Consider the following 15,561-nt stretch of genomic DNA (forward strand, 5'->3'; position numbering starts at 1 on the left):
TTGATTATCAGATAGCCTACATGGCTCTATTCCGATTAGGTCTAAATGTTTGAGAATTGTCATGGTTTTCACTTGATTCTGCATCAGCTCTGACCAAAAATTGTGCCGAATGTCTAAAAGTAAGTCAATAGACAACCACAGTTCAACGTATTTTTCCATCTATGCCTCCCCTGTGTTCTTTGTTGTTTGGTGAGCAGCACTGTGTTTTTCCTCTCCATATCTCAGCCTCCAGTCAAGAGACCGTTTGCGCACAGGTGGGAGATACCCGCTCTATAGGACAGCCCCCCTCCCTCAGTTCCTCAGTGGATGATGTGAGCAAGTGACATTTTGCCGTTGCGGTTCGGGACAGCAGGCGAATAGTCTCTGCAAACAGGTGTGCGGCTGCCCGAATCAGTTTCCTACGCCTTTATTCCAGCTGACAAGGAAGGGGATAAAGCCATCGTAGTTGCGGAACCATCCTCCTCGACGCGGGACGGGAGAGGAGGGGGAAACCTGCATAATAGCTATTTTATTATTTGAAGAGCCAAACGGGTTATAAGATCGAACGCTATGGCAACAAAAAAATCATCATGCACGGATGTAACGAAAAGGAGCCGGAGTCCCGTCGTTTTAGGAGCGGAGATGTTCAGTGAATTTCAGGACTGGTGCCTCCGGACATATGGGGACTCGGGTAAAACAAAGACCGTCACCCGGCGAAAATACAACAAAATCATGCAGACACTGTTGCAAAACGAAGAGTCGGACGGCATGTATGTCGACAATAGCCACATCAATGCCAAATTCAAATTTTGGGTGAAGTCGAAAGGGTTTCAGGTCGGGAGCAACATTCTGGGAGAGCACAAGAAAGGAGCGTCAGGGAAGCCCGTCCTATATGTCCCAGTCAAGTCAACGGTAAAGTGTGTGTGTGTGTATGTGTGTGTGACAAGTCAACGGTAAAGTGTGTGTGTGTTTGCGCCCGCGTGCGCGCGCATGAGACGTCCTGTTATCGTCAATGAAACCTATTAGATTTCACCACAACCACATGCACCTGTCATAACCTATTTGATTACAACTTTTCAGCGTTTGGCTTTCCCCCTTGACCCCAACCTATTCACAGAAAGCTCGGTTTGACCGACTCTCATCCTTTCAACAGAGCAGTCACACTCCCATCCCCAGCTGCCATAGCAACGCCGGTGCCTATAGAAGCAACATCGCCAGTGTGGGGTATCATTCTGTGGTCGTCTGGCAAATGACTCGTTTAATGTCCTGTCAACGGAACGCTATGCTACTAAGCACTATTTATGAGTTAATAGCCCATTCACAACATAAAAAGTATGTCTTGTCCAGACTCCTGACATGTAGGACAATTGAGTGTGCGCGCATACATTGGGTGCCAGCGAGCGGCGTGCCCAAATTGTGGAGATGCCGGGGTGCTTGGTGTATCCCTTAGAGGAGGACATTGTATGGAAGGGGGAGGTGAGGGTTTATAGATTAACAAAATAATTGATCATGTTCCCCTTTACCTCGTATGATAGCCCTAAAGCATAAATCCACTAAATCCCATCCGGCTTTCCAAGGGGATGGGTAAATGCGCAGCACCACACATTATTTTTTCGTTCTAATGTCTTGTACTAATTGACAAACAGTAATTTATATTGACAAGAATACAATAACTTACGTGCACATGCTAGCAAAGCAAAACTATCCACGGTGTCAATCCGCGTAGTTATGTGTGCACCCCGCAACTTTACATTGCCCAGTGCAGGATAGATGCGGATCGTTCCACAGGCACTCGTTGCTCTGGTAACCAATTCATACCTGCATAGTTCCTACACTTGCATGTATTTTCATGACTTAATACATTTATCCACATTCATAAAACGTTCTATTTTGATGTATGCTTATGAATAAATAAAAGTGATATATTGCATTTGTACTATGTTGGACGTAAAACCACCGTGCGTATTTGATCCCTGTGAGGGTCTCCGGTGGGAACAAAAGAGAAGACTATCCAGCAGATGCATATAGCGGCATCCTGCCTCTATCAAAGTTAAAACCACTGCTGCTTAGAATTGACATTTGAATGATTTCACCATATGATAAGCTCGTGAAATATAGCTTAAATGTATTACAATTTTTGTTAACCATGTGTTAATCTGAGGTGAAATTGTAAATGATTTATTTAGGTAGGCTATAGGCTACTTGGGGTTGGAAATGTAGATGGATGAATATCCTATCTGATAGATTGATTATCTAGGCTGATTGACCAAAGTTGAAGAAAACACTCTTTATAGGCACAGGATAGAGGTTGTGTGTGTGTTTGTTCAGTGCCAGTTGAGACGGACACCATTTTATATGATGCCTTCGGGGAATCACACCAACCCCCACCATGGTGTTGGGACAAGCTCTCCAAGGACCCTCAAGATTAGTGTGAACAATAGACTCAAATTACAAGAACAGTTTTGAATATCAGACCCGCTGAGGTGTAGTTTATTAGATTGAGGCGTGGATTATTTGATCGATCCTTCCTCAGGTGTTTTACCTGTATTAATGTGTAGCCTTTATTTTTTTGGCTGAAATACCTAACTGCACCTGGTCCTATAGACTAGATCGTTTCTCATGATTGAGACTCTTGGCAGGTGCATCTAGAGTTGGAGATTTAGTTGAGTTGTTCTTTCTCTTTTGTATCTTGGATGATGGAGAGCTAAATAGCCTTTTTGTGTTTACCACAACATTTATTACGCACAGGTATTAATCTACACTTTACTTTTCATTGTGTCATATTATAGTTCTGAGATGTCTCAGTTTTCAACACTTTATCCATTCTACATTGCTTGTGGGCAAAAGCCTCTTGTTTTGACACAGCTTTATGCACAAACCCAGAAATAGCTGATGCCACTCTGTGAGGGCCAAGTTTGTAAATGTCCTTGTTCTACAGTAATAAAAGGTTAGCGCCTGGGCGGGACACTGTTTTCTACCTCTAACATGCATGTCTGAGAATAGTATGCCAATGATGTTAAAGACTCCTATATGTCATTTCTAGTTCTACTATATGGAAGGAAACTCTTCCTGAATAGTATGTACCTCTAGTTATTGATGGGACACAGCAGGGGACTCCCCCATGTCCAACCCCCACTTGTGTAAAACTAGACAACAAATAGAACAACAAAAGCAAACACAAGGCAGTCATTTCATCATTAATGAAAGTGGGAGGTGGAAAGTCAAATAGTGAAGTAGAGGTGCAATTAGATGCAAGAATGGTCAATGTGTATCAATGTGAGCGTGGAGGTGATTTGTGTGTGTGTTCTCTTGTCTGTCATCCGGTAGTATGTCGTCTTTGACTGTTCCCTTGCTGAGTGGTAGATAGTGTATCAGTCATTTAATGGTCATGTGCTATCAGTCCTCAGATCTCTCTCTCTCTCTTCTTCATTCTCTCACTGTCCGCTTGAAGCCTACACCACTGTGCCACCCAAATATAAATGTGTACAAGATACAGAGATTGGGTACACTGTAAAGGGGTTGCCATGAATTTGACAGTAATTTACAGGCAGCTCGGTGGCAAGTCAAATTCTGTATTTCATATTACAGTACACCTACTGTAATATAAATATGGTTTCAAAGCAAGTACTGTGTAAGGATTGATTGTTTTATACTGTAAAAAAGTACACACGCACACACGCACACGCACGCACACACGCACACACGCACACACGCACACGCACGCACGCACGCACGCACGCACACACACACACACACACACACACACACACACACACACACACACACACACACACACACACACACACGCACACACGCACACGCACGCACACACACACACACACACACACACACACACACACACACACACACACACACACACACGCATACACACACACAGAGAGAGAGTACAAAACCACAACGCCCAACACCCTCAGTGCCCCTCCTGTGTGGTGGGGGGGGGCGTGTTTTCAGAGTGTGGCGTTGGGAGGCCCCTCTGCAGCTGCTCCTGGGGTGTGCCAAGTTTCACTGAGGGCGCAGGCAGGGGGGCTAAATGAGGGGGAGGTTGGTTGGGGATGGGGGCAAGGGTTGCATGGCTAGTGGTTGATGGGCAGACAGGAACCTTTTTTCAGTTGGTGTAAACACAGAGGGAGTTATACAGGTTAGTCCAGTAGTGGAAGGAAAGAGACAGACACTGACTAAAGGGAATGGGGGTTTTAAAGAGTTTTGTAGCACGAGCCTAGTGCAAACTACATTTCAGACAGCTGATGGGATTGTTTGGAATTTCTCTCTCTCTTTCCCTTTCACACACTCTCTCTCTCTCTCTGTCTATATCCCGAGTCCTTTCTCTCGCTCTCCGTCTGTATGTCTGAGAGCCTGAGCAGTGCTTAGACAATATCAGCAGGCCTCAGTGTGGGGATGCAACCTGCTTTTGCTCTCATTATGTCCTGATTAGAGCCCAGACAGTGAGGAGGAGAATATAACAATTGATAGACCACGGCACGGTGAGATGTTCTGCAGTCATACACTACTGCAGACATGCCCACTGTAGTGGTACATTCACACGTTACCATTACTAGATTCATTGATTCATATCGGCCTGTCGTTTTTTTTGTTTTACATTATTAATAGCAGAGATTTATTGTACACCGACAGATACTCTGCCACCGTATATAATACAGTCTAGCACCAATCTGGTTTGCACACATAATCATTTATTGAGCTATAGGTGTGCCCTCCATTTCTAAGCGGAATGTTGTGTTCATTTCTCTCTTGTTGCTCTAAATATGGCTCCGGAAAATATTAACGGATGAGAGCGGTTGCTTTTTAGTTGCCATGCCAACGGGAAACCTTTACATATCCCTATCCCTCATTCACAATCTGGATTTGGTAGGACTTTCTCACCACACACACACACACACAGCACAGCCTCAGGTATGGGACTCCACGTGTAAGATGCTGTGGGAAGTGCTGTCATCAAAGGGCATAAAGGGTTCATTGACGTCGACAATGCTCTATGAACCTTTCTCCCTGGGAGAGCTGTAGACCCAGTAAATGGAGTATTGTAACTTGATGAAAAACAATAGGAAGGAACAGGTGAGAGGTGTGGGAGTGGTTGAGGATGTCCCGTCCGAGACAGACAGGGAACGTTTGTGTTCTGCCATCAAAATGGAGCAGGAGCGTCATCATTATTATCTGATTAATTATTCCACGTCTCCTGAGAGCTCCCCTCTGTTAGGAGGGCACGGAGTCAAAAGAATAGTGCTCCTTTCATTCAACACCATTTGCATTAATGCTAACAGTTTTGCATGGCACAACTCCAGCATAATCTAGCCTTTCTTTCTGTCCCTCCTATTCAGTCTCTGTGTGTTTGTTATGACTGTACCTAGGTTATCAGGCCTACAAATGCTAAATACCTTAACCAAAGCCACACATTTGCTCTTTACTCTCAACCTGGCAAGATTGGGGAGAATTGACCTTAATATAAAAAGCTGAACGGGATATAATGTACTGTTTTAATGTTGTTTTTTCATCAACAAGGCCTCTCTTAAACCAAGTCTCCAATTCACCTACTTTTTTGGGGGATTGACTGCGTGCTGTGGTTATTTCAGTGCTTTGGCCATATGGGAGCGTCTCCAGTGCCTCCTCAACTTCATCCCTATACAGTTTATTTTACAGAGAATGAAAGATATTGCATTTGGCCCTCAGCGCCCCTTCAAATAAATTATGTGCAAGGCTCCTCTGCTTTGGATGTAGATGACACACATAGACACATTACATACAGAGAGAAAGATGATGCAACCACTTATTTTTGTGAATGAGGCCTCTTCTAGGACAAGAGGATTCGGTAGACCTACATATTTGAAACCAATGTGTTCCTAGCCTTTTGGTAATATATTTGTAATGAATCTCTAATAAGATGTGCACAGAGTTTGATATTGGAGTGTGTCCTTATGCGAGTGTGTGTTTTTGTGTGAGAGAGTGAAAATGTGTATGTTACTGTGTGTGTGTGTGTGTGTCTGTACAAAGAGGGGGTCGTTGATCGTGCTGCTCTGTTTTTCCTCCCCTCAGCACCCTCTCTGTTGCCATGGAGAGACAGTTCTTTGCTCCCATAGGAGGATAAATTAACACCATTTTTAACTGGCCTGGGGGCGCCCCCTGTGTGGGAGAGTCTGAGCTCTGCTCTAGATCTCAGCACACACACACACACACACACACACACACACACACACACACACACACACACACACACACACACACACACACACACACACACACACACACACACACACACACACACACACACACACACACACACACACACACACACACACACACACAGCCTTACGCCTCGGTGTTAAATCTTACTACTACACTCGGCTACTATCATTTTTTTAATGCTGTAGCTGGACAAATATTTAACAACCCGAACATTGTAACAGAAATAGAAAATATGTAGTAATTAAGTAGCAATAACACAAAGATGATGAAAGGCCCAGATTGCAGAACCTATGTGTAGTACATCAGGATGTTCTGTTTGGGGTGGTGACTGGAACATCAACAGAGGGATGGGGTCTGTCAGGGCCTGGATGAGTTATTGGGACTGTCACACGCTCCATCATTTAATGATCATCATGGGAGTGCGAAAGACAGAGAAAGGGAGAGAAAGAAAAGGAGAGAGAGGGGGGAGGGAGGCAGGGAACGGGACATAGGGGGAGAGCATGGCAGACCTAATGTGGATTTAATGAAGGGGTTTTATGAACTGAGGGAGAGTGAGCAAAGGAACGGGGAGAAGAAAAGAGAAAGGGGGTAATAAACGAAGGAGGCCGGCAGGAAGAGGAGAGGTTTTAATACGGGGGGCAAGGAGATGATGTTTTATACATACGTAGGAGCTTCATTTGAGCCAGTTTGCTACATCAGGAAAATAATCCTGCAGCAACAGGAAATGTGAATTATTATGTGGATTATAATTAATGGACTTTTTGTTGAGGTTGATTTTTTACAAGGGAAAAAGTCTGAAATGTCAAAGTGGGAATTGCAAACTTCAAAAGCCTTTTTAAACTGCATTGCAGGACACATCTGTATGTCCTCACTGCTGCTCCCCCCTCCTACCCCCCTCCCTAATGAGGACACCAGGGCTTTCCCATTTATGCATCCATTATCTTGCTGATGGATTTACAAGGGGGAGATGGGACTTTAAAAGGTGACCTGTTGTTACATCTGCAATGAGATAATCTGAGTAATTAGTGCTGTTGACAAAGCCATCCGTTACCCCCAATGTCCCTCTTTCGTTCTCCCGCTGTCCCTCTTTCGTTCTCCCGCTGTCCCTCTTTCGTTCTCCCGCTGTCCCTCTTTCTTTCTCCCACCGTCCCTCTTTTGTTGGGGCTCCGTCTATCTGCCACCACCACCCATAACCAACTGCGTATGATTACAGCTCTCTTCTTGTGTAGTGTTGTCTATCATACACAATATGTGTTCTATTTTATTTACACAGAGCTATACTGTATCTGCAGTATTGCTACCGGCAGTATTTGTGAAAACATACGATTGTAAACCCTGTATATATTTTAATGGCTGTGGAGCTTTACAGTGTTTGCTCTCCCTCCTCCATTGAGGATAAATTGCCCTTTCCATTTGAGATGTTTGCTGTGGTTTTCTCCCTTCCTCTGTCCACTGGCCTGTCTGTGTGACCCAGCTGCCTCCAGCCCCCCCGAACCGTCTGTGTGCAGGACCGCTCCTCTCCTCCGCTCTCTCCTTTCCCCTCAGCGACTCTCTCTCTGCTAGTGTGTGTGACTGCCAGGGGGGGTGGGGGTGGCCGGGCCGGGCCGAATCAACCCCTCCAGTCTCCTAGCAACAGAGCTGTTTGGAGCGGGACAGGGAGAGAGAGAGAGAGAGAGAGAGAGAGAGAGAGAGAGAGAGAGAGAGAGCAGGGGATGGGGGTATGCTGTGGCTCGGGAGAGCAGTCCTATGGGATTAGAAAGATGGAGAAAAGGAGAAAGGGGAAGATGGAGAGAGAGAGGAAATAGGAAGAGGGACAGTTGGAGTGTTGATAGGTTTATGTGGTGATGGTGATTAGGGCTGCTGACATGTCTCCCTCCTGTAAAACACTGTGATGCTGATGAGACCACATATTTACCATTCAACAGCTGGTCTTCTCCAGCTACGCAACATACACCTTGTGGACTATGCTGAATAAACAGATCGAACATTTAAACACATAAACATGTTGTTACACACACACACACACACACACACACACACACACACACACACACACACACACACACACACACACACACACACACACACACACACACACACACACACACACACACACACACACACACACACACACACACACACACTGTGTGAATTAATGGTCAAACTACCCTTTGAGCGCATATGTTGCAAGTGAAGAGTTCTTCTGTTTATCTTCACTGGCAATCTGCAACCCTTCTAAGGCAGTGTTTCCCAATCTCGGTCATGGGCCCCCCCTGGGTGCACGTTTTGTTTTTTGCCCTAGTACTACACAGCTGATCAAGCTGTGTAATGCTAGGGCAAAAACCAAAACCTTGGGCCCAGGACCGCATCTAAGGGATGCTAAATCTTTTGGACAAATGAATGGCTGGATTGAGTCTGGGTTGATTCCTGCCAAGGGTGATGGAGTCTTGTCTGCTTCACCACAGTTCACTGAAAAACAAAGAGGACATAGGAGGCAATAATAGCAATAGAAATCTTGGTTAGTGAGATATACAGTATGTTGTAGTGTCAGAGAGGACAATGGCAGATCTAACACTGGTAGATGTCTGAATATGTGCAGTACAAGAGGTTGGATCCTATTTGGAGTATGCTGAAAATAATGGACCTGTTCACTATTTTTGTCCTGAATAATGATGATGTCATCAGGAAAATGATACCTTACAGGAGTGATGATGATTAGGATTGTTAGTATTATTATTTCATTATCATTAGGCTATTACATCAAGAACATGCTGACAGGGAGGGAGAGTGGCTACAGAGAGAGAGGAGACGGGCCGGATTAAAACAAACCCGCTCGGTGAGCTGGTTTTAGTTGCCATGGCAACGATCATTACCTTGCACTTGGGAGAGCAGGAGCAGGGAGAATGGGGAAGAAAGAACGAACGGGACATAGGTAGGGAGAGAGGAGGAGCTAAATAAATGTCAGATAGCAGGAGCAGGATTCGAAATGTCAGAGGAGAGAAAAATGATATACAGTATAATAAAAAGAGTGAGATTCCTCATTGATGCCGGACATAACTTTCTGAAATGTGTTTCCTCCTCGAGAAACACTGAGTCCCACCTAGAACACATCCTCTGACATCTCACAACTTTTGGAATCTACATTTGTACTGTGTACCAGGGATTTAACTAGATGTATATAATATGCCGTTCTTTTGTTTCATTGACCTCAGCTTCTATTCAGGGCTGTACATCATGTACATAAACCTCAGTTCACATATTTATTTACATAAAAGTCATTTCTTGAGGAAGTGATACACCAGATGAAATGAACACCACCACAAGAGAGAAAAACAACGTAATACAGAATAGAGACAAATGTAACAAGGAAAAGAAAGAACTTGAGGGAGAAAGAGAGAGAAGGCCCAGTGGTGCCCCGGTGGAAGAAAGAAAGCCCATGTGGTAAGTGGGCTATTAAGCAACAAGGCAGTTGTCGTAGCGATATGAGTTCCAACTGAGTGTCACATGACCCTCTGCCCTGCACACCTGCCCAAGAGAGAGATTGTGGCCGTTTCTATGGTGACGGGGTCAGCGGCACTGGAAGCAGGGTGGATGTTGGGGGTTGGCTGTAGGAGGAGCTGTCGGCATTGTACAGTACAGGACGGGGTGTTATTTTTAAACACTGACTGCAGGGATGAGGTGGTGCTGGTGGGGACATTGAATGAAGCCGCAGCTATCTCTCCCTCTCTCCCTCTCTCTCTCTCTCTCTGCAGTGGAGCAATCTCAGAGTCTGTGTAACAGAGAGAGAGACTGACTCTGCAGGGATGAAGAAGCTCTGCTGAGGGGAAGCTAATCTGGCAGCTAATTCTCTGAACACAAGATGGATCGAGGCCCACTGCAGTACACTAGCCCCAGCCCCAGCAGTGATCTGGCCAGTGGGTGTGTGATGATACCCAGAGCCAGAAGCAGCAGCCTGAGCCAGTGACATCTGTCAGGAAACACTCTGTTAGGCTAGCCCGAGACGCAGCCAGTCTGTAGAGCAGGGAGCTACTTAGACACAGACAGGCAGCTAGCCTGTAGAGCAGGGAGCCTCTTAGACACAGACAGGCAACTAGCCTGTAGAGCAGGGAGCTACTTAGACACAGACAGGCAGCCAGCCTGTAGAGCAGGGAGCTACTTAGACACAGACAGGCAGCCAGCCTGTAGAGCAGGGAGCTACTTAGACACAGACAGGCAGCTAGCCTGTAGAGCAGGGAGCTACTTAGACACAGACAGGCAGCCAGCCAGTAGAGCAGGGAGCTACTTAGACACAGACAGGCAGCTAGCCTGTAGAGCAGGGAGCTACTTAGACACAGACAGGCAGCTAGCCTGTAGAGCAGGGAGCTACTTAGACACAGAGAGGCAACTAGCCTGTAGAGCATGGAGCTACTTAGACAGAGACAGGTAGCTAGCATGTAGAGCAGGGAGCTACTTAGATACAGACAGGCAGCCAGCCTGTAGAGCAGGGAGCTACTTAGACACAGACAGACAGGCAGCCAGCCTGTAGAGTAGGGAGCTACTTAGACACAGACAGGCAGCTAGCCTGTAGAGCAGGGAGCTACTTAGACACAGAGAGGCAACTAGCCTGTAGAGCAGGGAGCTACTTAGACACAGACAGACAGGCAGCCAGCCTGTAGAGTAGGGAGCTACTTAGACACAGACAGGCAGCTAGCCTGTAGAGCAGGGAGCTACTTAGACACAGACAGTAGCACTGGACATCTCAGTAGAGCTGACCCTGTGGTGATTTGTCCTGGACCCTGCCTGAGCTGCTCCATATTTGTCCCTCCTGTGTGCTGATCCATATTGCTCTGCTGAATCATCATCACTGTTCTCAAAGCTGGGATAAGAAAGCCATCTTGTTAACATTCACACTACGAGCCCTGTAGCCTCAGGGGTTCAGATATTTTCAGATTGTCATGACCGTTATGTTTCGGAGATCTTTTTCCATAGAGAACTGAAACACACACACACACACATGCATGCAGGCATAACCCCCCCCCCACACACACACACACTGTCTTCTCAGGCAGGCAGGGTATTGAATTTTTCCCTCTCTGTCTTCCAGTGTGCAGATGCAGGCTCGGCCCAGGACAGCTCGTCCCTGAAGAGGGTGGCAGTGGTGGAGGACTTCTTCGACATCATCTATGCCATGCATGTGGAGATGGGTGCCGACCCTGGTAGAGCACCTAAACACGCTGGCCAGAAGAAGACCTATAAAGCAGTAAGACTGGCACTGAGCCAACATAAACAATCAGTTCACCAATAGGCATCCTTTATGGACTGTACTAAAGCGTCTTTCTATTCTCTTAGAAACTGCCACATAAAATATGCCTTTTATAGACTGGCTATTTCTTATTCATAGCATCAGTAGTTACTAAGACAACCAAGCATCCTCAACAGGAGACAAAAGTATAAATGACTACCGACCTGTAGCACTCACGTCTGTAGCCATGAAGTTCTTTGAAAGGCTGGTTATGGCTCACATCAACACCATTATTCCAGAAACCCTAGACCCACTCCAATTTGCATACCGCCCCAACAGATCCACAGATGATGCAATCTCTATTGTGCTCCACACTGCCCTTTCACACCTGGACAAAAGGAACACCTATGTGAGAATGCTATTCATTGACTACAGCTCAGCGTTCAACACCATAGTGCCCTCAAAGCTCATCACTAAGGACCCTGGGACTAAACATCTCCCTCTGCAACTGGATCCTAGACTTCCTGATGGGCCGCCCCCAGGTGGTAAAGGTAGGTAACAACACATCTGCCGCGCTGATCCTTAACACGGGGGCCCCTCAGGGGTGCGTGCTCAGTCCCCTCCTGTTCTCCCTGTTCACTCATGACTGCACGGCCAGGCACGACTCCAACACCATCGTTAAGTTTGCAGATGACACAACAGTTGTAGGCCTGTTCACCAACAACGATTAGACAGCCTATGGGGAGGAGGTCAGAGACCTGGCTGTGTGGTGCCAGGACAACAACCTCTCCCTCAACGTGATCAAGACAAAGGAGATCATTGTGGACTACAGGAAAAAGAGGAATGAGCACGTCCCTATTCTCATCGACGGGGCTGTAGTGGAGCAGGTTGAGAGCTTCAAGTTCCTTGATGTCCACTTCACCAACCAACTAACATGGTCCAAGCACACCAAGACAGTTGTGAAGAAGGCATGACAAAACCTATTCCCCTCGGGAGACTGAAAAGATTTGGCATGGTTCCTCAGATACTCAAAAGGTTCTACAACTGCACCATTGAGAGCATGGTTGGTTGCATCTACGCCTGGAATGGGGACTGGTTGCATCTACGCCTGGTATGCAACTGCTTGGCCTCCGACCGCAAGGCACTACAAAGGGTAGTGCATACAGCCCAGTACATCACTGCGGCCAAGCTTCCTGTCATCCAGGACCTCTATACAAGGTGGTGTCAGAGGAAGGCCCTAAAAATGGTCAAAGACTCCAGCCACCCTAGTCATAGACTGTTCTCTCTGCTACCACAGGGCTAGTGGTACCGGAGCGCCAGTCTAGGTCCAAGAGGCTTCTAAACAGCTTCTACCCCCAAGCCATAAGACAACTGATCATCTAATCAAATGGCTACCCAGACTAATTGCATTGTCACCCCCCCTCTTTTACACTACTTTCTGTTATTATCTATGCATAAGTCACTTTAATAACTCTACCCACATGTATATATTACCTCAATTACCTCGACTAACCGGTGCCGCCACACATTGTACCGGTACCCCCTGTATATAGCCTCGCTATTGTTATTTCCCTGCTGCTCTTTAATTATTTGTTACTTTATTTCTTATTTTTTAGGTATTTTTGGTAAAACTGCTTTGTTGGTTAAGGGCTTGTAAGTAAGCATTTCACTGTAAGATCTACACCTGTGTGTATTGCATTCCTAGATTATATTGTTCTATGTTGCAACTGTATTCACTCAGTGTATTTAGGATCTAGTGAGGTCTGAAGAGCCAAGTCTGTGTCTGCAGCTGGGGGGTCTTTGTCTGTGTTGTGAGACAGTTTTGTAGGGAGCATGGCAGTTAAACCCCCTGGGGACCAGGGCCATTTCCCTCTCTTGCCTCTCGCCCCTGCCCTGTAGAGAGGTCCTGTCACATCTCATAGCTCGTACCCTTTTGAGAAGCACTGAGCGCCATTGGGGCAGGGGCATAATATGGAGCTGTCACCTTGGCCTTCTGGGAAGTGCAGATTCCTCTGGTCGGCCTTTCCCTCTATGCTGCCCTGGGGGAGGGGGAGAGGGGGGTGAGTTGGGCATCCCTGCTGCCTTGCCATGGTCACATGAAGGTCGCCTTGTTTAGCAGGGAAACGCCAGTGGGGGCAGAGAGGCAGAGATAAACAGAGAAGGGAGATAGAGAGGGAGAGAGAGAGGGGAATATATATGAGTCAGCTGCAGCTGAGAGAGAGAGAGCAGGTGAAGAAAAGGCCCCAGCTCCAGCATGGGATATCAAAGCAGAAATAAGTAGATGGTCAATTCAAACAGTCAGGATATCAGCAGCAGATGTGTGTGTGAGAGAGAGAAAGGTTTTTGGAGCATTGAGAAAGGATTCCTTCCTCACCATGCCAACCCCAGATAACACAGCATTAACATACTCACTGATCCCAGGCTTTAATAACAGTTTATACCTCCTCTACTCCTGCCCTGACCTGTGCCTTCTGACCTTTCCCCTGGCACAGATAGCGGAGACGTACGCCTTCCTGCCCAGGGAGGCAGTGACACGCTTCCTAATGAACTGTGGAGAGTGTCAGAAGAGGATGCACATCAATCCCAGCACTGCAGAGTTCAAAGGTTACTAACTCCCAAGTCAGTTTACTGGCTCCTGTTTATTAATTGTCTGTATATATTTAATCAGTTATTAAAGTCTTGTTTGATAAGAAAGACTCCTTTTAATTTGACATCTATCTGAATAGCAACAATTCCTTCTAAAGCTTTATAGGGGGTTATTGTTATAACGCATATCACCTTCCTACTACCTTTGTCAAAATGATGAATTGCAATGCTACTGTACATATTGACCCATTGAATTGACTGCTAGTACATTTATAGCCCCATATTCATGAGCTTCCCAACATTAAACGTAGTGTCCAATCTGTCGTTTAAATATATAGTCGTGAGTCTCTGTGAATGTTTCGTAAGCCATTTTTAGGGGCAATTAAAGGTGGAGGCCATCATTAAGCCAAATGATGGAACAAAGACCCAAGAGGTCCTAAATAATTAATACAATGTTCCAATAGAAGGAGCATGGGGTCCCTCTAGTGGTCATGGTTGGGAACACAGAGGGCTTCCCATTGTTTAGGTTGCAGCATTAAAACAGCAGTTCATGACTCCAGATCTCAAGGGCCACCATGGTTGTCATTATTGCCTTTTAATCAGAGTTTGACTCTGATTAAGATCAGAGGAACCAGATCAGATGAATGGACATTCCGGTCAAAGAAAACCAATAGAAAGAGTAGGGGTGTTGCGGAGCCCAAATGGCACGTAGGAGTACTCAAAAAGCTCTTAATGCGTAGTTTGCTTTACCTGATTGTTTGTTTTGGAAATGATCTTACTGTATGAGTGTTACTGTATTCTCTGTACAGAAAATGATCGACCAACCTCCTTGGTTCCGGACCTCATTGACTACAACATGCCACTGACTGCCACCTACCTGAAACAGATGAAACTACAGTGCATGACTGCCAATGAGCGGGTAAGGCATACAGTGTGTGTGTGTGTGTGTGAGGGGGGTGGGGGCTGGGGGAGGGGGAGGGGGGGGGGGGGGGGGTGATGGAGGGGGAACATTTGTAACGTTTCCATATGCGAGTTTATCTTCTTTGTCTAGAACTTTGTATTCAGCACAGGGCCTAGCAGGATCTACTAGAAATATAACATCAAGTGCCATGAAAAAAAAGATGGAGGGGTGAGGACAATGTTATGGTCAACCAACTATCTAAACACAGCAAGGGAGGCAGCAGATTCACCAATTAGAATCTAAAGACACTGACAGGATTTGATTATATGCCACTGTAGGCTGCTGTAGACTGCTGTAGGCTGCTGTAGGTTACTGTAGGCTGCTGTAGGCTACTGTAGGCTGCTGTAGGCTACTGTAGGCTGCTGTAGGCCACTGTAGTTTACTGTATCGTGAGAGTGACACCAGAGACAACACTCTGCCTCATTCTACTCCAACACTGGACTTCGTACGCACACCCGCGCGGTAGGATTGTATGGAAATCACCGTTGTTGATCCTAGACGTTTACACTTCACAATAACAGCACATACAGTCGACCGGGGCAGCTCCAGCAGGGTAGAAATTTGACGAACTGAGTTGTTCGAAAGGTGGCATCCT

At 46.2% G+C, this 15,561-nt stretch overlaps 1 protein-coding gene across 1 annotated transcript in view; it reads left to right on the forward strand.

The window, feature by feature from the left end:
* Positions 1 to 15,561, forward strand: part of LOC109869826 (nucleolar protein 4-like) — a 28,500-nt gene continuing 12,939 nt past the window's right edge. The window contains exons 1-4 of the mRNA XM_020460094.2: positions 1 to 891; positions 11,282 to 11,437; positions 13,912 to 14,023; positions 14,815 to 14,924. Coding sequence (XP_020315683.1) covers positions 550 to 891; positions 11,282 to 11,437; positions 13,912 to 14,023; positions 14,815 to 14,924 — 720 coding nt within the window. The 5' untranslated portion in view covers positions 1 to 549. The remainder of the gene's footprint in view (positions 892 to 11,281; positions 11,438 to 13,911; positions 14,024 to 14,814; positions 14,925 to 15,561) is intronic.

This window comes from Oncorhynchus kisutch, linkage group LG24 (assembly GCF_002021735.2).
Source record: "Oncorhynchus kisutch isolate 150728-3 linkage group LG24, Okis_V2, whole genome shotgun sequence".
Classification (NCBI taxonomy): domain Eukaryota; kingdom Metazoa; phylum Chordata; class Actinopteri; order Salmoniformes; family Salmonidae; genus Oncorhynchus; species Oncorhynchus kisutch.